Raw genomic sequence first — 25,140 nt, forward strand, 5'->3', positions numbered from 1 at the left:
CCAGGATGGACTTCCTCGGGGTTCCCAGGCTAGAGGAGGGAGTTTAAGGCGTGGATGAGATGGCCCCAGGAGGCTGGGGTGAAAGCACTGGAGGATCTCAGAGACCCAGAAGATGGGGGTGTGGGGAGAAGGAAGACGGGAAGGCGTTTGCCTCCATGGGAGTACTCTAAATTGAGACGGACCGAGAGAAGTAACTCCAAACGCAGTGGGTAGGCAGCCTAGGTTCTTCCAATCCGATGGAGTGGGGCTTAGAACTCTGCAAAAAAAAAAAAAAAAAAAAAGGTGGGGGGGTCATTCAGAGGGGAAGGTGCACAGCGGAGCCATCGAGCTCCTAAACTGGAAACGGGAGGCTCTGGAGGCGCTGACCTTTCCCCCAGCCTCGGTGGGGAGTTGGGCGCTGAACCTCTGGAACCTGCTTTCCCGAATCCAGACAGAAGTCCGTGTAGGGCTGACACGAGGGAGCCGGGGAGTGAGGGAAACTGTGGCGACTCCTCACACTGGAGGGGGTTGCGGGCAGCGGCAAACCAAGAACCCGGGCTCGGGGCAGGGGGTTTCTCAGCAGACTATAGAGTCCACGGCTGAGGACGGAAGGGATTTGGGGGACCTGAGAGGGATTCTCAGAAAGGGTTGAGGGGAACGGACACTATTTCTACCGCGGTGCTGAATGAAGGCTCCCCGCTCGGGACGCGAGGCACCGAGAGGGTTCCCCGAATTGGATATGGGGGATATGGGACACTGGGAGCGGACTGAGGGCCGCTGAGGGGTGAACTCTAAATTAGGTGCGGCGGAAACTGGGGGCTCGGAGGGTGATTCTCGCTCGGACCGGGGGAATGGAGGGATCCTCACCAGTCGGAACGTGAGGGGATTGGGGTCTATCTCCCTCCCGACCCAGGGAGATTGGGGACCTCTTAGATTCTGGATAGCGGGGACCTGAGAAGAAGGACTGGGGGGCCCCAGATCCGGAACCGAGCTACCTTGAAGGCACCGGGAAGCGCTTCATTCCGAGAGGGCGTTCCCGCGGCCCGGCCCCCGTGCCGGGGTGGATGGGGGGTGCGGCCGCGCCCAGGTCCCGGCCCGCCTCGGGATTCGGGGTCTCTCTCGCCCTCGGGGACCCGGTAGCCCGGCGGGAGCGGGGTCCCGGCGCCGCCGCCTCCGCGGGCGCCCGGGCGGACCGGCGAGCGCTGGGATTTATGCTCGCAGGGCGGCGGGGGGAGGAGCCGGCAGGTCGGCCCCCGGCGGGCCCTCCCCTCGGCCGTCCCCGCCCGCCCGCCCGAGCGGGGTCGGGGGAGGGGGCAGCATGGCCTGTCCGTCCGGCCCCCTTCGCCGCGCTCCTCATCTGCCCCGCGCCGAGCGCTGCCGCCGCCGCCGCCGCCGCCGCTCCGCTGCCCGCGCCGCCCGCGGCTCCCGATGGAGACTGACGCGCCCCAGCCCGGCCTCGCCTCCCCGGACTCGCCGCACGACCCCTGGTACGGCCCGGCCCGGCCCGGCCCGGCCTTACTGGCCCGCGCCCGCCCCGGCCCCGCCAACATGGCCGATCCGGGTCGGGCCGGGCCTCCCCGGGGCCCGGGCCCGCGCCCCCTGCGCCCGGGCGCCCGGCGCTCACGCGGGCCCTTTGTGTCTCTCCTCCTCCCGCAGCAAGATGTTCATCGGGGGACTCAGTTGGCAGACTACGCAGGGTGAGCGAGCCCGGGAGCGCCTGCCGGCCCGGCTGGGCACCCGGGACCCCCCGGCGCCCCGGAACCGGACACCCCAGCCCGGCCCTGCGACCCGCTGACCCCGGGCGCCTCCGCGCCCTGTTTCGCGCCCCGCCCGGGGACCCCGAGAGCGCAGGGCGATCGGCTAGCGCGCACGGCCCAGCGGGTGGAGGGGAGGAGATGAGGGGTTCAGGGGGCATCGGGGGGTGGGCTGAGCCCCCGGGACCCGCCGGCGGCAGCGCCAACTCCGCTCGCACCTGCGGCTCAAACTTTTGTGAGGCGGCTCCCGGAGCGGCGGGAACCCGGCCGGAGCCGTCCCCCCTCCAGCCCAGCTCGGCCCTCGGCTTCCTGGGGCCCCCAGTGGGCGCCAGGAGGCTCCACGGGAGCCGGGTGAGGACCGGGGGTGGGGGAAGCGGTGGAGAGCTTGCAGCCTGCTTGGCGCGGGGGCGGCCGGGCCGAGCCGGGGTCACTGGGGGCAAAGGACGCGGGAAGGGGGGAAGGGCGCGGGGCGCGGGCTGGTCCGAAGGCGGGTGTGTGGTTACAGAAGGGCTGCGCGAATACTTCGGCCAGTTCGGGGAGGTGAAGGAGTGTCTGGTGATGCGGGACCCCCTGACCAAAAGATCCAGGTGAGCCCCTCACCCCCTCCTCCTGCTCCCGGCTCGCCCCCCTCCGCCGCCACTCACTGCCTTGTAACCATCTGCCTCTCCCTCACTACCGCGCGCAGGGGTTTCGGCTTCGTCACTTTCATGGACCAGGCGGGGGTGGATAAAGTACTGGCGCAATCGCGGCACGAGCTCGACTCCAAAACAGTGAGTGGCCCTCGGGGCTTCGGGGGTCCTTTGGGAGAGGGAGGTCGCTGGAGGAGAGGGTCAGGCCTCTCCCCAGGGGACAGCTGGATGGGGTCCTGAAAGAAGGAGGGAGTTTTCTGAGTAGAAGGGCTGCCACACTCTGAAACTTTGTCACTAGAGTTGAGGGGAGACGGAGCAGGAAAATCCCAGGCCAGCTAGGAGATGTTACACCCCCCAACCCCTCCAGTACCGGTGAGGGAAGACGCAGCTACCATCCCCTTCTTGTACATACTAATCTTGATGCCTCAGAGAGGAGTTTGGGGTGGGGCTAGGTCCCACCCCTAGCCCAAATTGGGTGAGTCAGGGCTGCAGTGACCCACCCGTGGCTTCTCTGAACTCTAACTAGTATTTGGCTCCCCCCACCCCATTCCAGACCAATGGCAAAGCATCACTGAATCCCCCTCCCTTCTTCCTTCCCTCCCTCCTCCCCTGACTTTTGGTCAATGAGCTCCTTGCTTTGTGTGGAAGACGTGAACCTGCTTTGCTCATGAGGGGATTTATGAGAAGGGAGCTAGCTTGCCTGGAGACAACCCTTTCCAGCTAGATCTGAGGAGAAGCTGCTTGTTGGGCATTCAAACTCCAGGAACATTTTGCTGCTGTCTCACTGCTCCCCCAGTGTCTTGGGCCCTGCAGGGGGCGCTGGCACAGGCCCCAGCTCAAGGGGAGAGGGAAGAGGAGAAAGCAGAGGAGGGGTTCCTCTGTGATGGGGCGACTGTCTGCCAGGGGGCCGGGACAGTGCGATCTCTCACCACACTCCCCCACTCTCCTCCAGCCCTGGGCCTCCCTGCTTGGGTCAGTCATTGGCTCCTGTTTACCTGCAACAATAGCTGGTTGTGCCCAAGAATTTGTTAAATTACCTCCTGTCCCCGGCTCCTGTTATCTCTGCCCAGTGGCTCCCACTCCTGCTCGCAGTAATGAGCAAATGAGGCCAGGCCTCAACTTTGCCGGCTCTGAAAGGATCTTCTTGGCGCAGACTGAGTGACCCAAGCTGGGAATGGAGAGACAGTGGCCTATTGTTTTTGGTGATTATCTGCCATCAAGCTGCCTGTTCTCCTACCATCCCCTGTCCTCAGAATGCACTGATGGCTTCTGCAGCGCTCAGGAAGCAGAGATTTTGGGGCTGGGGCTGGAGCTGAGGGTGGGGGCATGGAAGATGGATAAGGGGAAGAGAGAGGGGAGGAAGGAGGATGAGACGGGCATCCTTCTGAGATTCGGGACTCGAAAAGGGCAAGGGCTTTGTGTTTGGCATTCTTCAGCCTGGGAAGGGAGGTTTATTGTGGGGAGTTTATTTTGGGTTCTGACTTTCACCTTTTATTTACTTGTTGGGTTTTATGTTGCCAGCTGTGAGTCAGAGTGGAGGTAAGGTGTGTCAGGGATTGGGTGTGTGTGGCCCTGCAGGACATAGCTTGGGTACCATCTCCCCATCAGTGTCTGCACATGGGGACTGTCTGAGGTGTGCTCTGGCAGCCTCCAGGAGAAATAGAAGGACGAACATGTCCATCGAGGTACGAAATCATACCTTCGGACAGGAGAATGGGCAGCTGTGATTATCCCTGGAGCCCCTTGGCATTTGGGGAGAGAGGAGGCATTGCCCAGTGTGGATTTTGGAGGTTCCTTCTCTGTGGGTAGATTCCAGAGGGGGAACCAGGGAGGCTGGCCCTGGTTTGTGCCATTCGGTCAGGGAGGGACCAGAACCCGTTGCCTAGAACTAGGCTGAGTTTTGAACTGAAGGAGCTCTGGGGAAAGATAGATCTTCCGTGCGATTGGCTGGTGAACTTCTGAGTGGTTTCCACCCATGTGAGTGGCAAGAAACTCTGAAATGACTGGGCCTCATAGGTCGTGCATTGATCACAGTGTCTCGTGCTCTGGCTTTTGCTGTTTGTCAGTACGAATGTAGTACCCGGGAGTACCCAGGTGCATCTTGCTTTTCCCCTTTGGTTGTTCACAGCCAAGGGCAAAGGTGGCCTGCTAGTAATAGCACCTTTGTTTGTGCAATGAAGGGCAGTTCACAAAGGAATGCTTTCACCTGCATTATCTCGTTTGATTCCTTGCAGCTCCCTCTGGGAAAAGTGGGTGCTATTGTCCCCACTTTGCAGATGGGGGAACTGAGGCTCAGAGGGATCAGGCAAGTTACCAAGATCACAGGCTTGGCCAGGGGCCCAAAGTTTCTGAGTTCAAATCCCGTGTTCTTGCGTGTCACCAAACCTGCGCTCTGCTTCACCCCAAGCCGAGCTGTATTATCAGGGAACTGTTTGTTTGTGGCCTCAAGAAGGGCTGTTAGATGTCGATGGTACTGGGAAAACAGAACTGAGTCTACCCTTGGTGGTTTATGAACTCTTATCTTGAAGCCTTTTTCAGGCAAAGAGTGTTTCCATTCACAAGGCTTCCGAAGTCTGGATCGCATACCTCACCTGGACAGGTATCTGTCAGGCAGGAAGGCCCTCGATATACCTGGTGCTGGAAGGAATAACACTTTGTTTACTTTTTTCTGGTTCTTGCTGAGGGCTAGACAACAAGTGCTTTGTAAGCATTACCTCAAATAATCTGCAGACAGCCCTTTGAGGTGGATGTTAGTATTGGCCCATTTTGCTGGTGAGCTCAAGCCTGAGGCTCAGAGAGGTTAAGTAATTTGTGCAAGCTCTCACAGCTGGGAAGCAGTGTAAGTGGGATTTGAACCCAACAGCCTGGCTCTAGGGCCTAAATGCTTAACTGTTACATTTTCCTGCCAGAGGCTGTGGTGGTTTCTGTCACCTCTGTGTCCTGGGATGAGAGAGGTCCTCAGATCTTCAGGCTGAGTGTGATAACCAACGCCCCTCTACCTCTCTCTTCCCTTTCAGATTGATCCCAAGGTGGCCTTTCCTCGGCGAGCACAGCCTAAGGTAGGTATGTGTGTGTCTGGGAGCAGCTCTGTACAACCAGCAGTGATTTTCCCAGCATTCCCTTCTATGGAAGAGGCTTCTGGTTAGAGTGTTAATGGCATGGACTGGGATGGGAGGAGGGAGGACTCTTCACGTCCTTGTTCTGTGAATTGCGGACACCATGCATTTTTCCATCTGTGCTCTGGGGTGGACTAGAGAGAGGGGGCTGCATATATTGAGAGAAGAAGGAACCCCTCAGGTGATTCATTGCCCTGTATTTGAAGCCAGTACACTTTGGACCCTGAGTCTAATTCTGACTCTGGAGATCACAGCCTCTGTGCCTAGCACCTCTGGGGGGTCAAACACAGCCCAGACTTACTCTCTGAAGCTGAGCTAAAGTCAGGCCAGGGAGCTACCTCTGACCCCCCAATTACCACCCCCCACCTCTGGGGTGAGGTGTGTTGGGCTTGAAGAGTGGGAAGGGACCGTGGTGTCTGACACCTGTTATCTTTCAAGCTGGATGACTGTGGCTGCCCTCCCAAGTATTCTTTTTCCCTGGTGCTGTGGCGAGTTTTTCTGGGTGTATGGAAAACAGATTTCTGAGCAGTTGAGCTATACAGAACTCAAAACTTTTGGTGCAGGACAGGAGCCTATTCCAGAGCCCAGGGCAACTAGCCACATCTTAATTTTTAAGCAGTCGAAAACAGGAGACAGGCAGAAGGCTGACTATAGTACAGAGATCAAGACCCCTGAGTCTGCTGATTTATCATGTGTCCTGGGACTAGGTCCCTCCTCAGAAGATCTCAATTCCTCCTTTGCAAGGGGTCAGTGGGAACTGGGATGCTTTAAGATTTTGAGTCATGGTGCCCAGCTCCTGCCACTGCGAAGGGAGAGAGGCAGGTTTTAGGAGACAGGAAAAGGGCATCACTGAAAGAGTCCAGCAGAGGGCCTGAAAGCAATTATGAAGCAGGTATTTGAAGGAAGCCGCACCAGGGAGCACATGGTCGGAATTGGGTTAATTCCATTAAGCAGTTTGGTGACAGAAGGTGCTTTAGTGTTAGGATGGGGCTGGGAATTGCCATGGATTAGCCATGCGCTCCTGGGGTAATTAGGACCATGTGTTCTTCGTAAAACAGGGCTGGGGCCACGGGGCAGCCAGAGGTTGGGTTGGGAGGAGGTTGATGAGGAAAATGTCGGTGTTGAGTTCAGGGGGACCCTGGGATGGGCCTTGGCCTCTCCCAGGAGGGGCTGGTGGGGTCTTTGAGGTAGGCTGTAGGTCTGGGTCACTAAGCCATTCCCCTTCCTGACACAGACCCCAGGAAGCGAGCCAGCCAGGGTGTGGGGTACACAGCTGCCCGTTACAGGCCTAGAGGCAGGGGTCCAAGGGGGAGCTTGGGGGGAGGGGGAGCTTCCGAGTAGCCGGGGCCACAGAGAGCTTGTCAGCTGGCGCCCTGGCAGGAGGGCTGGAGCCCCTGCTGGTGGCGGTAGGCCACAGGACTCAGATGCCCACTTTCTCATTCCCTCCCCTAACAGATGGTGACTCGAACGAAGAAGATCTTTGTTGGGGGGCTGTCAGTAAACACCACGGTGGAAGACGTGAAGCAGTATTTTGAGCAGTTCGGGAAGGTGGGTCAAAACTGGGGGTGCTGGCTGGGGGGTATGACAGGCCTGTAGAATTTTGGTCAGTAGCAAGTGGAGTCCAGCCAGGTCATTCCAATTCCTGCAAGAGTTGAAAAGGGGGCTGGGTCCTTTTGTGGGTGAGGCTGGGCCAACCCACCGTTCAGGCTCCTGGCCTATCTGTGGGCTTCGGACTCTGGACACGTCCCCAGGGAGAGAAGCCACACAGTAGCTGTCCCTGTTGTTGCCCTTCTCCTGCTTATCTTCACTCTCCTGAGGGAGGCTGTGCTCCCGAAGCCAGTTCAATCCAGACACCCCTTGGCCTCCTGGGAGCTTGCACCTGTCCAGTCCACGGGCGGTTGTACCTTCCCCCACTCCTTCCTGGTGAGGATGATAAGGAAGCAATAAATATGACTCCCAGTTGTACTCAGGACCCTCCTTGCACAGGTGGGAGCTGAGGGGGAGGGTGCCGATCTCTTAGCTACTGGGGAGGGGCTGAAGAGACCACCCCAAATTCCTGATCAGTCCCGGAGGACTGCTTCTTAGCTCTGAGGTGCAGGGAGCTTACATTTCTGGGCCATTTAGTCCATGCAGAAGCAGATGTGGTGACATGAGACAATAGGGTGTCCCCAGAAAGGGGAGCAATGTGAACATCAAGGTCGCATGGAGAGATGGCTAGGAGGGGACCAAGTTTTAAGTCTGCGGCTGAAGTAGGGCTGCTGTGCTTAGTGCTGGGGTCCCTGGTCTTTTCTGACCTGAGACAGGCTGCAGGCTGGATCTCACTTTCCCGTCAAGGCTCTTTCAGTTCCCTGTTAGGCAAAGGGCACAGGAGAACGTGGCTTGGGAATGGGATGTGAGCTGGGGACTGGGTGGGTTTCCAGCCCCCCCACACACACTCCGTCTCTAGGGTAGACGGGGAGAGGGTGGGAGGTCCCCTGGCCAGCGGATGCCGGCGATGCAAGGGCCAGAGGCCTAGGCTCAGGCGCCTCAGCGGGGACCCGGGCACAGGACCCAGGGCAGGTCGGCCGCCTGGGCCCCAGAGGGAAGGGCGCTCCTGGGAAGCAGCAGGCCCCGCTCGGCTCCGGTGGGGTGTCTTTGTGTCTGAGCGCCGAGCATTAGAGCTCGCACTAATCTGATCCAGCAGCTGTGATTGGAGGCCGCCTGCCCCCGGGGCCGGCGTTGCCATGGCAACCGGGCCCCAGGAGAAGCCGTCAGCGGCCGCGTCTTTTGTTCGGGCCTAAATCGGCGTTGGCATGTGAAACCGGCCCGGGGAGGCCAGGGGGAGCTGGAGAATAGGCTGCCAGGGAGAGAGGGGGACAGCCGGGAATGCCAAGGGCCCCGCGGCGGGGGGCCTCCCGCCCGGATCGAGGGGCCGCCGCCGAGGGGGGAACAATGGTCAGCCGCCATGGCTGCCACTCAGGCTTAGCGGCCGCCGAACTTGGCGGCTCCCACTGGTCAGCAGGCCTCGGCCGCCTCCCCTCCCCCCGCCCGAGCCCCCCTGCCCCTGTGTTCCCATGGAGACCAAAGCCTATTAAGGACACTGGGCTGGGAGCCTCTCTCCCCTCAGCTGGCCCCAGGATGGGGACACTGGTGGGGGTCCCCTGAACCCCCAGCCACTTTCCTTGCTCTGTGCCCTGGCCTCAACCCCGGTGCCCCACTCTGGGTCTGTCCAGCCAAGGCCCAGGTTGAAGGGTCTGGGGGGCCAGCGCAGGTAGAGTGGGAAGGTTGGGTGGAGGAATGGCTGTGGATTTGGGCTGAATCAGTTTTGGGTCCCGCAGGAACTCAAAGCTGCAGGATGGGGGAGGAGGGTGTGGCTGGTTCATCTACTCATTCGTTGAAAAAATAATCACAGTAGCACAAGTCCAGGTGCTCAGTAGGGTGGTCATGGTCATAACTGACACAGGCACTGTCTTCATGGAAACTTCAAAGCCAGTGGTGTCCAGCTGTTCTGTCTCTAGCTTTGCCACCCTCCCCCATGTGACTGTGGGTAAGCCCCTCTATAATAAAAGTAATAATTAATAATAATAATGGCTGTTATTCATTAAGCACTTACTGTATCCCAGGTACTGTGAGTTAAGAGTGTTACACGCACTATCTCATTTAACTCCTCCCTATAAGACACTGTGTATACCCATTTTACAGATGAAGAACTTGAATCATAGAGACATAAAGCTGCTTGCCAAGCTTACTTTCCAATTCCAGCCTGTCCTACTCAAAGCTTGTGCTTCTATCACAAGCCTCCTTTCTGGGTTTCTCTTTTCCCTGTGCTAAACATGCATTGTCCATCCAGTTTGGACGGTCTAGCTAATTTGGGATGTGGGCTCAGAATGGGTCCATAGCATGGGAGTTAGGGTGGCACTGTGCTGCAGGGCCCTGGGGCAGGAGGCTTCTTAGGAAGGGAGATGTAATATCCCTCTGAGATTCTCCAGGGACCCAGCTGCCTCCTGGGTCAGTGGAGGTGGGGTGTGTGCGTGTGTGTGTGTGTGTGTGTGTGTGTGTGTGTGTGTCCTGGTTCTCCTAGGGGAGAGTCAGGGGCCCAGTGCCGCTTGGTGCCTAAGAAGAACTGGAGGACCACCCAGTTCAGGGGCTGCCCTTTCCACTTTAACAAGGCAGATGACGGCCTGGAAAGAGAGCAAAGGAGAGTGGGTAAGAGGCTGTGCCCCAAGGCCTCAGGAAGTTTTCCTTTATCCCTTGGGTGTCTGACCATTTGGGGGAGGGTCAGCAGCTGGAGTGGGATGTGGAGGGGGGAGAGGCAGTATCAGAGGCCGCCCTTGATTTCCACCGAGGGTGAATCAGACCTTAGCTTAACCCCATGAGACAGCTGACACTGGCTGAAGAATTAAGAGGGCAAGGAGGGAAGCAGCAGATGTAGGCAAAGGGAAGCTCGGACTGCAGAAGGGAAGCAAAGGACTTTGACTGTCCATGTATCTGAGAGGATGCCTTGAGGGAGTAGCAAGAAGAGAAGACTGGAGTCCAAGGGATGGGGGATTAATGTAGATCCTCCTCCTTCCTCCACCCCTTTCCCCTCCCCCAATCAGTGGGAGGCAAGAAGCCCAGGCACTGAACTCTACTTGCTTTAATTACAGCCTCTAGCAAAAGGAAACCTCAATTAGAGGAAAAGATCTGTACCATGAGAGGGGAGTTGGGTCTGGCTGTAGTGGCTGTCCTCCCGGCCTTTTGCAAAAAAGGAAAGAGGCTTTCACTTCCCCACCTCATATCTTACTCCTGTATTTTCCCCTCTAGCACCCATTCTATGCCTCCTCCTCCCAGGTTTGATCTGGGATTTGCTGGGTGACCTTGTGTAGGTGACTTCACGTCTCTGAGCCCATTTCCTTATCTACAAAATGAGGATCTTACCCTGCAAGGAATATGGAGGAGAGGATGGTGGGGCAAAGTGCCAAGCATGTGTTTGGTGCTTAATATGTTCAGGCTGGCCCGTTGAGATTTTGAGGGTTGAATGGTGGTGCTGTGGCACCCAGTTGGGGTTGCAGATGGAAAGCTGTCCCCTACCCAGGGAGCAGGTTTAAGATAAAGCCTGGACTGGGCAAGAGGGGAACGGGTGTCGGAGCCCTTGCTCCTGGGTTGTGGTGGAGGCCCCCGTGTCTGGTGGGTCGTCCACGGTAGCTCTGTTTCAGGTGGACGATGCCATGCTGATGTTTGACAAAACCACCAACCGGCACCGAGGTGAGTTTGGCCCCCTCCCCCTTCCCAGGCCAGGCTGGGGGCCTGTGGTCAGCCAGGGGGCTACAGGTCACAGCTGCCCTTTCATCTCGCCTCCTGACATCCTATCCCCGAGGATCTGCATCCTCTCCGGGGCCTGGCCTTACAGAAGGCTTTTGTCCCGCCGTTTCCTGTGCTAGAAACTTGCCGAATTGCAGACACCCGAGAGGAGCAGAGGAGCAGACCTCTCCTCCCCTTGCAGCTGAGCCCTCCACCCCCGCCCCAGCCGGTGTCTGCCTGGGCTTACCTTGTCCCTGGTAACCAGAGCTTAGACCGGGCCACCCCCGGGTCAGGCTGACTCCACAGCCCCGGGCAGTCTGCTCCTGCCACTGCCCCCTCGCCCCACCCATCGGCTGAGCCCAGCCCCCAGGACCCTTGCCCCTGAACCTGTGAGCATCTGGGCCACCGGGTGTACACTGCCTGGTTGTTTTTCTCCCAAGGGCCTTGCCTTCTGAGAAATCCCATTCCAGCCCCTGGGGCACACCCAGGAGGAGGCGGGGTTGTTTCTCCAGTGCCTTCAGAGCTTTTGGGCCTTTTAGCCTGTTTGGGGAGTGGGGTATGTGCTGGTGGGTGTGTGTGTGTTTTTGTCTGTGCATGTGAGGGTGTCTATGTCTGAATAGTTTTGTAGATCTAGCGTGTCAGAGTAACTGTACATGTACACAGGGGCCTTTATGCATTTGTGAGCACTGGTGAGTGTTTCTGTGATATATGGGTACCTAGGTGTACCATATATCTGTGTATCTGTGTACAAAAATATATTTGTACACGTTCATGTGCATTTTTAAAAGTATTTGTGTGTGCTCTTTTCCCCTCCTTGGAAAGCATCTGAGGAAGAGAAAAGGCATGTTGAATGTTGTTTGCATCATAGCTCTGCCTCTTTCTAACTTGCTACGTGGTCTTGGGCAAGTCACTTCGCTGAGCCTTGGTTTTCACATCCGTGATTTGGGAGCTGAAACCCTGTCTCATCGGGTAGTTGAGAGGTTGCTAGGCTGGGAACAAAGCTTCTTGTTAACGCTTAGACACTTGCCTGTGAGGGGGGAGTGGTGTTATTGGTATGACTTGGGGCTGGGTTTTGACCATGAGCCCTGTTCTGAGCCTGCCTTTGCCCTCTAGGGTTCGGCTTTGTCACGTTTGAGAGCGAGGACATCGTGGAGAAAGTGTGTGAAATCCACTTCCACGAAATCAACAACAAAATGGTGAGCCGGGATTGGATGGGGTGGAGGTGCAGAGGGAGACTAGGGCTCCAGGCTGAGCCAGCCAGGGCTGCTTGGAGGTTCTGCAGGCAGGCAGAGGGGCCTCACAGTCAGTGGGGCAGAGCCAATTCTCCCACCCGCTGGAAATCTGGACAGGAAGACAGTGTCCCACAGCTGTGAGAAAGCATGGCTGGTGGGTTCAGAGGGACCGGGTTGAAATCCTTACTCCGCCGCTTACTAGTCTAGTCATTGGGCAGATGACTTCCCCTCTCTGAGCCTCAGTTTCCTCATCTGTAAAATGAGAGTGGCAGCAGTACCTCCATCATAGGGTTGGTGTAAGCATTCGATGAACTACTGCATGCAAAGCTGATCTCTAGCACTCTGTGATTCCTCCAGAAATGGTAACCATGAAATTAACAATAAAGAGGCCTGCCAGGGAATAGGAGGGTGACCTGCGTCTATAGGAGGGACTGACCGCCAGGTCTCATTGCAGGTGGAATGTAAGAAAGCTCAGCCAAAAGAGGTGATGTCACCGACTGGCTCGGCCCGGGGGAGGTCTCGAGTCATGCCCTATGGAATGGACGCCTTCATGCTGGGCATCGGCATGCTGGGTATGTGCTAGGCCTGCATCTGCGGCTTCTTCCTGCCCAGAACTGCTCCCGGGGCTACCAGGGGCTGCATGGGTGTTGCATCTCCTCGGTGGTCTGCCCTCCTGTCTGTCTGAGTGGTTGGGTAGGAGTGTGGACCGAGGATCTCAGGTCTGCGGGTCCTAATGAAGGTAGGCCGATTTGGTTGTAGGGTGCTGCCCTCTGGTGGTGACCAAAAGAATGGTCCAGCTGCTCCTCATTAATTGGTCCTTCTGTCCATCCGTCCATTCTATTTTTTGTTCACCCATCTGTCCAGTAAACAGTTATTGAGCAACTATAAATGCCAGGCCCTATGCCAGGAAGTACAACGGTGACTTTCCTTGGAGCTTTATGGTCTGGCAGGGGAAAAAAATAAGTAAGAATATAAATAAATAGGTTTAGGATGAGAATTATAGGATGCCAAGGGAGCATGGTCATAGCAAAGTTGACCAAGACTTGGAGAAGCTAAGAAGGAAGTCACATTTAAGCTGAGTCTGTGGGTTGTGTAGGAGCTAGTTATGGGAGGTCAGGGAGCAGGGGAGGGAAAAAGTGGTCAGGCAGATGGAAGAGCATTTACAGACCCAAAGGCCTCTGGGAAGGTAGAAAGAAGGCTGCTTCTTCTTGTTCATTCAACTAATATTTATTGAGCAGCTTCTGAGAGACAGGACCTGCCTTCATGGGGTTTCCCATCAAGTGGGAGACAGAAGTGAATGGGCAGTGTCACCACAGTGATTGGAGGCTGTGGAAGGCCCAAGGAGACACTTAAATCCACCTGGGGGTCAGGGAGGCTCCCCGGAGGAGGTCAAGATTACCGTGAGCCTTGGAAGTTGAGCACGAATCAGCAGTGCTTGGGACCCACGACTGAGGGTGAAAAGTCTGAGCTGGGCCCCCAGGAAGGTCACAGTCTCCCTGGAGAGACAAGATGTATATACACAGAAAGAGAACAGTACAACGGGGTCTTTATGCTGGGGATGGGGGAGGGGTGCTCTGGGGACTCATAGGAGGGGCTATAGCATGGGCTAGAGGGTCAGGAGTGGGATCACAGATAGAGGGGTGAGGAATGTACCCGCCAAGTGGAGCATTGTCTTCTCCTGAAGTTTTTGTTTTAACTTTTTATTTGGAAGTAATTTCAAATTTTCAGAAGAGTTGGAAAAATAAAGTAGTACAAAGACCATCCATATACCCTCTACCAGATTCACCTATCGTTTATATCATACCCATTTTGCTTTTATCATTCTCTCTGTATGTGTACACACACACACACACACAGAGTACACTTGTGATTTTTTCCCTGAATCATTTGAGGGTAAATTACATACATTTTGGCCCTTTACCCTTAGATAATTCACTGTGTGTTTCTCAAGATTAGGGATGTTCTTTCATGAAACCACATTATAATTACCAATTTATACTGATATAATATTTTAATCTAATCTATTATCTGTTTTCTGATTTTATCAGTTGATCCAGTAATGTTCTTTATAACTATTTTTGTCCTCCAGAGCAAGTTCCAGGCTAGAATAAAGTATTGAATTTAGTTGTTCTCTCTCTTTAGCCTCCTGTGGAATATTGAGAAAATTTTCTTTTCAAAGCAATTCATTAGCTGGTTTCACCGCATTTAAAAAGTGGGGGGAAAAAAGAAAACCTCTAACCAGTAGTGAGAATTGTGGTTGAGAGACTTGGAGCCAGTCACATCTGAATTTGAATCCCAATTACACCATTATTACTCACTAGGTGATCTTTCTTTCAAAGCTGCAAATATCTATTATAATATATGTATACTAAGTAGCAGGCACCGTGTTGGTGTTTTGGAGAGACAAAAATAAAAGATGGGAAAGACAGAAAATCAGCACTTAAAGAAATCCTGGGATAAGTTCAGATATTGGTCATCAGTGCTATGAAAGGGAAAAACCAGGGTGACATGATAAATATTGAAAGGGAAAAACCAGGGAGGGTGACGTGATGAATATTTTAACTGATGAAAGGGAGGTCTCTTGTGTGATGACCTCTCTGAGGAGGTGACATTTGAGCTGCGTCTTGCACAATGAGAAGGACATAGTTATGTGAAAACCGGGGGAAGAGTGTTCCAGGCAGAGGAATCATCATGTGCAAAGGCCCTGGGGTGGGAAAGAGCTTGCTGAATTTGAGAAACAGCAGGGAGGCCAATGTGGCTGGAGCAAAGTGAGAAAGGGGCAGGGTGTAGATGAGGACAGGACGGAGGCAGGAGCCTGAGCATGAAGGGCCTTGATAAGAGTTTGGATTATTCTCAGCTAATAAGTGTCACCTCTCTGAGCCTTAGTTTCTCTATCTGTAAAATGGGGCTCCTAATAGTACCTCTTGGGATTCTTGTGAGGTTTAAGGAGAGAGTAAAGTATGCAACAGGCTTTGCACAGGGCTTGGCATGCAGAAGGTATATGGTAAATATGACTGATTATTATTCATGATACAAGGTGGGGAGGGAAATGAGAGGCTCACATCCTTCCCTGCTGAGCTGTAGGTAAGGCATCTGACACTGGTCCCCTTGCCCTATCAGGTTACCCTGGTTTCCAAGCCACGACCTATGCCAGCCGGAGTTATACAGGCCTCGCCCCTGGCTACACCTACCAGTTCCCCGGTAAGTTCTTCCCAGTGTCCCTCTGCTGCCAGCATGTCCCTGGTTCCCGGGCAATCTGACTCCTCATGGGCGGTGTCTGGGGGTGCATGGCATGGGGGAGGTCTGCCTGCTGGAGGCTTGGAAGGAAGGGCACGTCTGAGGAAGGAGCGCCTTCGCCCCACCCATCCCCCCCCTCCCCAGAAGCTGGGGGGACTCCCCGTGTGGCCCTGCATGGCACCCCTCCCTCCCAGGCTGATCTCTGCCCGCCTCTTGCCTTTCTCTCCTCCCTACCCGCCTCTGGGGTTGCCACTTCCACCAAAAGGGCATTGGGCTTGTGGTGGGGCAACCTCCCTGAGGGCCAACGTTGGTTGTGTCCTTACGGACTCACCGATAATGACCATGTGCTATGCTGAGCCCCTTTCAAGGCAGACAAGACCTTTGGAGACCCTGAATGCTGAAAAACAATTTAAAAGCAAGATGATCACCACCCTCATTTGTAATTCAAAATAAAAACAACACTAGGCCTTCTCATAAGTGGCGAGAAGCCCAACGAAGTTCTGAGCTTTCCCATGATGACTATTCAATGTTTTTTTTAATATCAAATTTCATATTTTTGCAAGGCTTTTGTTTGCTTGTTTTCTGGTCTTATTTTTCTAGAGGTCCCCTAAGCACTTGCACCTTGGGCAGTCCAGCTTGGAATCCTCTATACACATGTTTTTGTCTAGTCCTGACAGTAATCTCTGGGGGAAGGCATGGTGATCCCCATCTTCTAGGTGAGGAAATAGGCTCAGAAGGGAAAAGTGACTGCAAAGATGACTCAGCTAGAAAGTGGCAGAGCTGCTCTAGGGTCATCGCTTCCCATCAATGCTTCCTTCCCAGCTCCTCCCCCCCCAAAGAAAATAGGAGGAAAGATGGATTCTGGGAGATTTTTTAGTGCAATTTCAAGACTTTTAAGAAAAACAGTGGGAACAGAAGCTCCAGCATCACCCAGTGCCCAGGGTATAGGTGGCAACTCTGCCCACTCTTCCCTTCTCTGTCTGTCTCCCTTCTCTGTGACTGTGTCTCCTTCCCCACCCTTGCCTGCTGGGGACCGTGCTCTCCCCATTCCCAGCTCTCGGGTCCTGTGCATGGCCTGTCCCCCCACCCAGTGTCCCTGTGGGTGCATTTGTCCTCCCTGGGCCACGCCCAAGAGGCCTCCCTGCATCTTCCTAAGCTGTTTTACGTTTCATTTTAGAATTCCGTGTAGAGCGGACCCCTCTCCCGAGCGCCCCAGTCCTCCCCGAGCTTACAGGTCAGTCGCTCGGATTTCGTACACCTCACAGGCCACATGGGGAGAAAGAGAATGACCCAGGAACCTTCCCAGGGAAAGCTAGTGGGACCCTTTTCTCCTGCCCTCCAGTCTATGAGGATGCAGCAGACTCGGGCACTGGCCAGTCTGTGTAGCTGCATGGCCCTTAAGGGTGGGGCATAGGGCCAAGCCCAGCAGATGGAGGCGAAGTCACTCATTCATCCATTTGACAAATATTTATCTAACGCCTCCCGTATGCCAAGCACCTTGTAGGCGCTGGGAGCCAGTGGTGAACCAGCCAAGGTCTCAAACTCAGAGCAAAGTGGGCCGGGTGGGGACGTCAGGACATGGCAGTGGGCATGGCTCCACTCAGTGCCAGCCAACCCTGCCAGGAGGGGATGCAGACCCACACCTTACAGATCTTATTTTCCAAGAGAGGCCCAAAACCCAGCTTTCACTTTCAAATGAATTTTTCAGTTATTTTCAAATGTTGGCAACCAATTTCAAATTTTTAAACCACTGCAGGCCAAATGCAACATATTTGAGGGCCAAATCCAGCCCGTTTGCAACTTCTGGGCAAGTAGGTGATGTGCTTGGCCATCCTGAACCATTTCTCAAGCTGGAGTTTTTACTTGGGCCAGTCAGCTCAGCTCTGGAGCTGGGGCCGGGGCTGAGGCCCAGGCCAAGGGCAAGGGGCGGGGCAGGGTGGGTGCAGATGAGGTGGGCTGCAAGGGGTTTCTCTGTTCAACCCGCTTCTCCCCCCACCCCATCCCCAGACTCCCCCCCAACCTAGCCGTGTGTGGAGGACGTGAGCGTGGATGCTGCTTTAGATGAGACCTTCCTTCCAAGGGATGCTCAGGGGGGCCCCAATATGGGGGAGGGGAAAGAGGAACCTGGGGTGAAGGAAGGGGAGGGAGTCCTGGTGGTGGGGCTAATAGAGGCTCTTCCCTGAGCAGAGTGAGTGGGGGAGTGAAAAGGGGTCTTTCCTACTCATTTCAGAACTCTTGTGTTGAGGACCTACTGTGTGAGACACTGCCAAGCCCTGGAGGCAAAGCAGGGACCAGACACCCAAGCTCTGATCTGCAGAACTTGTGCTCTAGAGAGAGAGAGAGAAATGCTTATTATACAAATGAGTAATGCTTTACTGCTGTGATAAGAGCATGCTGGATTTGCTTTGTGGAAATGCCTAACTGGGCCCCAGACTAGACCTCAGAGCCCAGCCCTGCCGTTAAAGAACCGAGGGAAGAAATATCCCCTCTGCAGACATTTTGGCCAGGGAGGATGTGGGTTCAAGGCTAAGCAGTTCTTGGAGGTCTGGGGTCCAGACTATTCCCTTGCCTTCAAGAGACGAGGGTGTTTCCTTCGTGCATTTAATCAATATTTTTTGTACCAAATGCTGTTCCAGGCAGTGGGGATTCAGCAGGGAATGAGACAGACGAGACCCATGCCCTCCTGGAGCTGATAGTCTAGTGGAGGGAGACAGGAATAAACAAGTAAATAAACAAGTATCAGATACTTTCTCAAGGTGAGAAGTTCCACAAGGAAAATAAAACGGGGAGATGTGCTAAAGTGTAAGTGTCAGGGGCGAGGGGCTGCCTCAGCAGGGGTGGTCAGGGAAGGCTTCTCAGAGGAGGTGACGTCTGAGTGAGAAAGTGCCAGCTCTATGAAGACCTTAGGCAAGTTGTCTCCCAGCGGTGCAGAAATGCTATCCTAAACTTTAATCCCCTGGCCCAATGGCCTAGCCAAGGACTTTCAGGGTTGTTTTTCAGGGTCCCTAGTGTCAGGTCCAGTTCAGGGCCAGGGTCACCAAAACAGCCCCCAGGGGCACATCTTGGGATGGGAGAGGGCAAATGCAAACTCCCCAGACCCTGGCTCTGGTTGGGATTGTAGCTTCTCAAGGGCTGCAGTGGCAGAGCCAAGCGGCAGGGGGCGCTCACCCCCAGGCCTGAGGGAGCTCCAGACTCATGCCAACCAATTATTTAAGCAGAGGTCCCTCCTAGTACTGTTCCTTCAGCTGACACTTATTAAACACCAACTGTATGCAAGGCAGGGTGCTAGGCGCTGCGGAGGTGGGAGGGGGGTAGACAGGGAATAGCCAGATCCCTGTGTCTGAAGAGGGGGTCAGAGAAAAGGGGATGAGGAGACTTGGAGGAAGGAGTGGTCATTTCTGCCTCGGTGGTGGTCAGGGGCCCCTGAGGCAGGGAACTGCGTGTACATGATGTATCGAGGACATGCTCACGGGAGAAGGGGAGCGAGGGGAGCCGGCCAGGCAGCAGAAGGAGTGAAATGGGCTTGTGGCCTGGACTGGAGTCTAGCTTCAGCCGGATCCCACCGGGGGGTAGGGGGGGATTAATACACCTCCTGGTTGGTCCCTTGGGGCGACAGCCTGGCTTTTGGTACCCGTGTCAGTCAGTCACTGGCTCCAGTTGACTGGGGTTGGGAAGAGGGACATAATCTCTGTATACCCCTGGGCTAAGTAGCCCCCGTCCAGCCAAGGGCCCTCCCTGGAGAAGGGGGCAGCTGCAGGCGATGCTCAGAGCAGCTCGTGGAGGGTGCACCACCCGCACCTGCTATGAGGTTTGGTTGTTCAAGTGTGTCCGTCAAGTCCAGGGGAGAAGCTGAGGATCCCTGGGAGGCGATCCTTTCGCCTCCCTTTCTCCAAGAGAGTCCTTCTGCCTGACCCCAGGGCTGCACTGACCCCTCCGAGGTGGGGTAAGGCTGGAGAGGCTCTGCCCTCATCCCCTGCTGCCCCTCAGCTGCCACGCTGAACCGCCCATACCTTTCCTTCCAGCCATTCCTCTCACTGCTTACGGACCCATGGCAGCGGCAGCGGCAGCAGCAGCTGTGGTTCGAGGGACAGGTGAGGCCTTCTGGGGTGCAGGAAGCGAGGGAGGGGAGCAGGGGGCAGAGAATTCTAGTGGGGTGAGGAGGTGCCCCTGCCACCCCTCTTCAGAGGGACTCACTTATTCATTCACTCAACGAATATGAACTGAGCACCTGGCAGGCTGGCCAGGAAGGAGACTGACGTGGTCTCCGCCCTCCAGAGCTTACAGGCTGGTGGGGCATCAGGTATTAAAAAGGCAGTCACACGGAAGGATAATACTGCCCGCTGGGGGATGTCAGCTGTCAGAGGAGCTCACAGGCCTCTCAGGAAGGCTTCCAGGAGGTTGCACCTCTTAACTTCGCATTTGAAGGCAAACAGGAAGAAAAGTATTCCCAACAGAGGGAAGAGCAGGTGCAAAGGCTTAGAGGCCAGTTAGCATGGGTGGAGTGCAGGAGTGGGGAGTGGGGAGGAGGTGGGAGGAACCGGGTCCTGGGGAGACCCTGAACATTTTAAGCAGCAGAGTGATGTCCATTTTAGAAAATGGACGCAGCTGCAGGGTGGGTACAGGCGTGAAGGGGCTCCAGAGGGGAGGGGAGGTCAGTGAAGAGGCTGCTGAGTGGTCAGACAAGAGATGATGGGGGCCCGAGCTGGGGCTGGGGGGGGGGGTGGGTGGATGGACCCTGGAGGATTTCTGGGTGGCGTCGCACATGCCCCTCTGGGTTGTGGGGGGAGGCAGGGGGGAGGGGCCAAGGTCAGGCTGGGTGGAACGGATTGGAGGGGATGCTGGGGGGTCACAGCGGGCGCCGGGGCTATCACCGTCTTCTTTCTGGGTTGCCAGGCTCTCACCCCTGGACGATGGCTCCCCCTCCAGGTTCAACTCCCAGCCGCACAGGGGGCTTCCTGGGGACCACCAGCCCGGGCCCCATGGCCGAGCTCTATGGGGCAGCCAACCAGGACTCGGGGGTCAGCAGTTACATCAGCGCTGCCAGCCCCGCCCCCAGCACTGGCTTTGGCCACAGTCTTGGGGTGAGTGGCTGGACCTGGAGGACCCTGAAGTTGAAGGAGGGAGAGGCCTTGTCTGTCTGTGGGGGCAGAAGGGAGGCGAGAGATGACGGATGGAGAGAGTGTCACCAACCAAGGAACAGTGAGGGTTATCATTCAGTCATTCAGTGGACGTTTAATAATCTCCTTCTGTATGCCAGGCATTAGGTGTGCTCTGGGGATACTGTGCAAATGAGACTCACCATCTCTGCCTGCATGGAGGCTAGATTCTAGCTCAGGGGTGCCCTACTTTTAACCAGGGTACTGGCTAATGCAGATTCCCAGGCCCTACCCTGGAGAATCTTTTAGTGGGGGCGATATGGGCAGGGCTAGAGAAGGTCTGTGCCTCACCTGGGGCTCCTGTGAGAGACGGAAGGAGCCCCTGGGCTTTCTCTGCTGCCCCCAGGAATCTAGGAGTCAAATTCTTTTCTTTCCAGGGCCCCTTGATTGCCACAGCTTTCACCAATGGGTACCACTGAAGCAGGAGGCAGGTGGCAGGAGGTGAGGAGGTGGGCAGGGGCCTTGGGGTGTGGGTGGCACTGGGAAGGCTAGTACTGGGCAGCCTAGTCTGGGACATGGCCCCCGTCCCTGCCTTCACGGAACCCACAGCCCAACGAGGAGACAGACCTTCATCCCAGCAGTGGTCAAAGAACAGGAGGAGCGGCTCCATAAAGAATGTACGCAATAAGGCAGAATGTGCTGCCTCTCAGGCGAAGATTTCTTTTTTCAGCACCCTTTTTTTTAAAAATTTTTGGCCGCATTGGGTCTTTGTTGCTGCGCATGGGCTTTCTCTAGCTGCAGAGAGCAGGGGCTGCTCTTTGTTGCGGTGGGCGGGCTTCTCATTGCGATGGCTTCTCTTGTTGCGGAGCACGGGCTCTAGGCGCGCGGGCTTCAGTAGTTGTGGCTCACGGGCTCTAGAGCTCAGGCTCAGTAGTTGTGGCGCATGGGCTTAGCTGCTCCGCGGCATGTGGGATCTTCCCGGACCAGGGCTCGAACCCCTGTCCCCTGCCTTGGCAAGCGCCACCAGGGAAGTCACCGAAGATTTTTTAAGATTGATGATGCCCAGCCATGATAAGGGGGGAGGACAATCTGCAAATTGGCTCAGGTTTTCCAAAGGGCAGGTTTATCCGGACTAAACATTCATGCCCTTAACACAACGATTCCACTTCTAGGCATTTATTTTTAAAACTGCAAATAACTGAAATGCCCATCAACAGGAGAGCAGTTAAGCAGACTGCATGCATACAATGGAGTATTACTCAACTGGTAAAACAGGATACTTTCAACATATATGCGTATACAGAGAGTGAGGGGACGGGAGGACCCTACACACACAGTCATCATGCTGTGTATGGTGGGGCACTTTGTGACCCAGTGACATTTCCTTTGTTCATTCATTCATTCATTCAAACAACTATTTATTGAGCACTATTCCAGAAAAGGGGAAGGTAGAAGACAGACAAGGCCCCTCTCACTCTACAGACAAAAATCAAGTGAGCAAGTGAGATCATTCCAAATCGTGTGTGAGGGGTCTACCTACTTTAGGGGTTCAGAGGGCATCTCTGAGAAGGTGACGTTTGAACAAATCCAGCCATTCAAAACTCTATGGGAAGGAGGGTTTCAAACGGAACAGAAAATGCGAAGTGTACGAACAAAGCTTGCCTAGGAGGGGATTAGGGAAAGAGGGCTGCAGGAGGATACCTGTGTTCTGGGGGCCGCAGAGAGGTGCGGGGGCAGCACGCCCATAACCTGCCGCTGTGTTCCAGCGCCCCGGCCTGCAGCTGACTGAGGACCACGAGTGAGCCAGCAAGGGGGCGGGGACACCTCAGCCGCAGCCGCCTTCCCCTCCCCCGCAGCGACTCGGACGCGACCGTCTGCCCCACCCCCCCCCACTCCCCCCACCCCCGGCCCCGGCCCCTGCCCTGCTGCCCGCCCCCGCCGGACATCCATCGTCTGGCTCCCCTACTAACCTCCCCCTCTTCCCCAGCCTCCCCTGACCTGCCCTGCCGCTTTTATTTATTTTGGATTAGCCAGTTGCCCCCCACCGCCCCTGGTTCTCCCCTCCCCTGTCGGGTCTGCACCCCGCTCTCCTTGCCGCGCCCCCCTAGGACTCCCGAGAAGGCTTTTGTATTTGTGCATAGCTAGAGTGAGGGCGGAGGGGGCCTGTTACAGGCCGCAGCAGCCACAACCCTGGTTTTTTATTCCGATTTTCCCTCCTTTTCTCTTTCCTTTTTTTTTTTTTTTTTTAAAGAAACCGTTTTTTAGGTTGTGAATGTGAAGCCCCAGGCCGCAGGGGGCAAGGGGCCAGGTGCCCCCCTCACCAGCTGAGAACAAAATGTCTATGTGGGTGCGGGCCCCTGGCCAGCTCCCTCCAGCCCTGGAGAGGAGGACAGGGCTGCGTAGGCCAGGCCGAGCCCCTGGAACCATCCCGTCCTGTATCATATGTAAATACTGTGAGGTGAAGCCCACACCCCTCTCTAAGACCCCTTGGGGGTGAGGGCATCGCCTCGCCCCACCTGGCAAAGGTCTCCCCTCCACCGTGTTTCTCTACCTTCCTCAGACACCGTTACTGTAAGCTTGCAGGCCTCAACTGTGGCCGAGTCAGGCCCGCTCTCTCAGGCCCTAGGGGTCAAGGCCTTGGGCCCGCTCACCCCGAAAACCCAGTGTGGGAACGAGGGAAGAGAAGGGCTCACCTGGAGCCACTGCTGGAAAGGAATTAACTCTCCAAAGGTCTCCCCCTGCCCCCTACCTAGTCGGGCCTTCATGGTTTCTGCCCTGAGTCCCTCCGTAAGTGGGCATCGGGCGGGGGGGCACTTTGGGAAGGGGCGGACCCCAGGGGAAAGCAAAGGGCTTCTCAGGGAACCCCCAAATTCTCTCACTGAAGTTCCCCACCAGGATGGTCCCGTGGCCATAGCCCCTTGGCTGCCCCAAGCCCCCCGAGCCCCCTTCAAAGGAAAAAGAGGCTCAGGTCGTGACTCTTCATGAACAGCGAGTGACCAGGCTGGCATGGCAGGGCTGAGGCCCCCCGCCGTCGTCCCCCCTCTCTGTGTCCTCTCCCCCAGGTCTGAGGCTGGGGTCCTAAGCTCCCTTCCCCATTATAGTCCCTGCCTGTGAAAACCCCCTTTGGAGAGTTAATTGTCTGTGTGAGGTGCTTAACCTATTAGCCCTGAGAACACAAAGCAATAATCTTTGTTACCGAGATGCGCGGCTGTTTGTGTTTTTTTGTTTTTTTTTTTTTCGTTGTTTTTTTAAATGTTTCCTAATAAAAGAGAAGCTGCATTTTATTGGTTTTTATTTTTAATTTTCTACACGTTTGAGCTGAGTCATAAGAGACTTAGCTTCCCTCTCCTCCCCTTCCTGTGATTCCCCCACCCCACTGGGCCCATCCATGGGCTCAGGGCCCTGGAATTCCGTTTTCTGATTTGTTTGGGAAATTTTTTAAAAAGATGTTACACGGTGTTTCGAAGCCAGCAAGTTACCACCCTCCGGTGTCTCTTCTCTCCACATCTGTAACTTCTTTTTCCAGGTTTTATTTTCAGTTTTAAATTCCTAATAAATTATTTGAAAACGGGCCTGAGCTTGTGAGTGTCTTGCATCTCTCTGTGCGTTCAGGTCTAGGTACCCCAACGATACCCTTTTTCCCTTCTCCTATTTTCCTCCTGGAATAATCTCCACCTTCCACTCGACCCAGCTCCCATCTCCAACTCCTTCATCAGCCTCAAAAGCTTAGTGTCGATGATGAGATACCACTTCACACCCATTAGGATGGCCATCATCAAAAAAACAGAAAATAACAAATGTTGGTGAGGATGTGGAGAAATTGGAACCCCTGTGCCTTGCTAGTAGGAATGTAAAATGGCACAGCTGCTATGGAAGATAGTTTGGTGGTTCTTCAAAAAGCTAAACATTGAATTACGATCCAACAATTCCACTCCTGGGTATACACCCAAAGGAATTGAAAGCAGGGACTCAGATACTTGTACACCAATGTTCACAGCAGCATTATTCACAATAGCCAAAAGGTGGAAAACAATCCAAGTATCCATCAACAGATGAAATGGATAAACATGGTCTTTCCATACAGTGGAATATTATTCAGCCATAAAAAGGAATGAAGTACTGATACGTGCTACAACATGGATGAACCTTGAAGAATTATGCTAAGTGAAAGAAGCCAGACAAACGGACAAATACTGTATGATTCCACACATTTGAGGTACCTAGAACTGGCAAATGCATAGAGACAGAATGGGAGTAGGGAGTTATTCCTTAGTGGTTACAGAGTTTCTGTTTGGGATAATGAAAATGTTTTATAAATAGGCAGTGCACAACATTGTGAATATAATTAATGCCACTGATTGTACACTGAAAAGTAGCAAATTGGTGAGGGGCTGTAAAAAAATGGTACATTTTGTTATGTACATTTTACCACTTTTTTTTTTTAAGCTTAGCATCGGACCCCTTCCTCTGGTTTGCCTTTAACTCAGAGAATCCTAAGAGGGTAAGGTGGGAAAAGCAGCTCAGGTGGAGGTGGGTATTGCCAAATGGTTAGATGTGGGGTTTCCAACACCTGGCTCCTCCCCTTCTTCTCTGAGCTTCCTCTGCCTCTCTGAGCCTCAATTTCCTCATCTATTAAAGGGAATGATAAGCCAGACATAGAAGGCCACGTATTATAAGATTCCATTTATATGAAATATCCAGGAGCCACAGAGTTAGAAAACAGATTTGTTGGGGCTGGAGGGAGGGAGGCAATGGGGAGTAAATGCTTAACGGTTAAGGGATTTCCTCTGGGGTGATGGAAATATTTTGGAACTAGAGGCGGTGGTGGCACGACATTG

At 54.9% G+C, this 25,140-nt stretch overlaps 1 protein-coding gene across 2 annotated transcripts; it reads left to right on the forward strand.

Moving 5' to 3' along the window:
- Positions 1 to 1,407: 1,407 nt before the first annotated feature.
- Positions 1,408 to 23,868, forward strand: MSI1 (musashi RNA binding protein 1; the record flags this gene model as incomplete). 2 transcript variants are annotated; one of them, XM_079942707.1, is made up of 15 exons in its annotated part: positions 1,408 to 1,466; positions 1,636 to 1,676; positions 2,239 to 2,320; positions 2,419 to 2,503; positions 5,380 to 5,421; positions 6,934 to 7,026; positions 10,653 to 10,701; positions 11,851 to 11,933; positions 12,424 to 12,541; positions 15,090 to 15,170; positions 16,384 to 16,440; positions 19,229 to 19,297; positions 20,133 to 20,287; positions 20,740 to 20,803; positions 22,069 to 23,868. In XM_079942707.1, the coding sequence occupies 14 exons, from the start codon at positions 1,408 to 1,410 to the stop codon at positions 20,779 to 20,781; spliced, it is 1,056 nt and encodes a 351-aa protein (XP_079798833.1). In that variant the 3' UTR covers positions 20,782 to 20,803; positions 22,069 to 23,868. The 2 variants fall into 2 exon arrangements, with proteins under 2 accessions (XP_079798833.1, XP_079798832.1); XM_079942706.1 differs by lacking the exons at positions 1,408 to 1,466; positions 1,636 to 1,676; positions 20,740 to 20,803 and having other exon boundaries at positions 2,254 to 2,320; positions 20,100 to 20,287.
- Positions 23,869 to 25,140: the final 1,272 nt, after the last annotated feature.

This window comes from Stenella coeruleoalba (genome assembly GCF_951394435.1).
Source record: "Stenella coeruleoalba genome assembly, chromosome: 14".
In the NCBI taxonomy this organism is placed as follows: domain Eukaryota; kingdom Metazoa; phylum Chordata; class Mammalia; order Artiodactyla; family Delphinidae; genus Stenella; species Stenella coeruleoalba.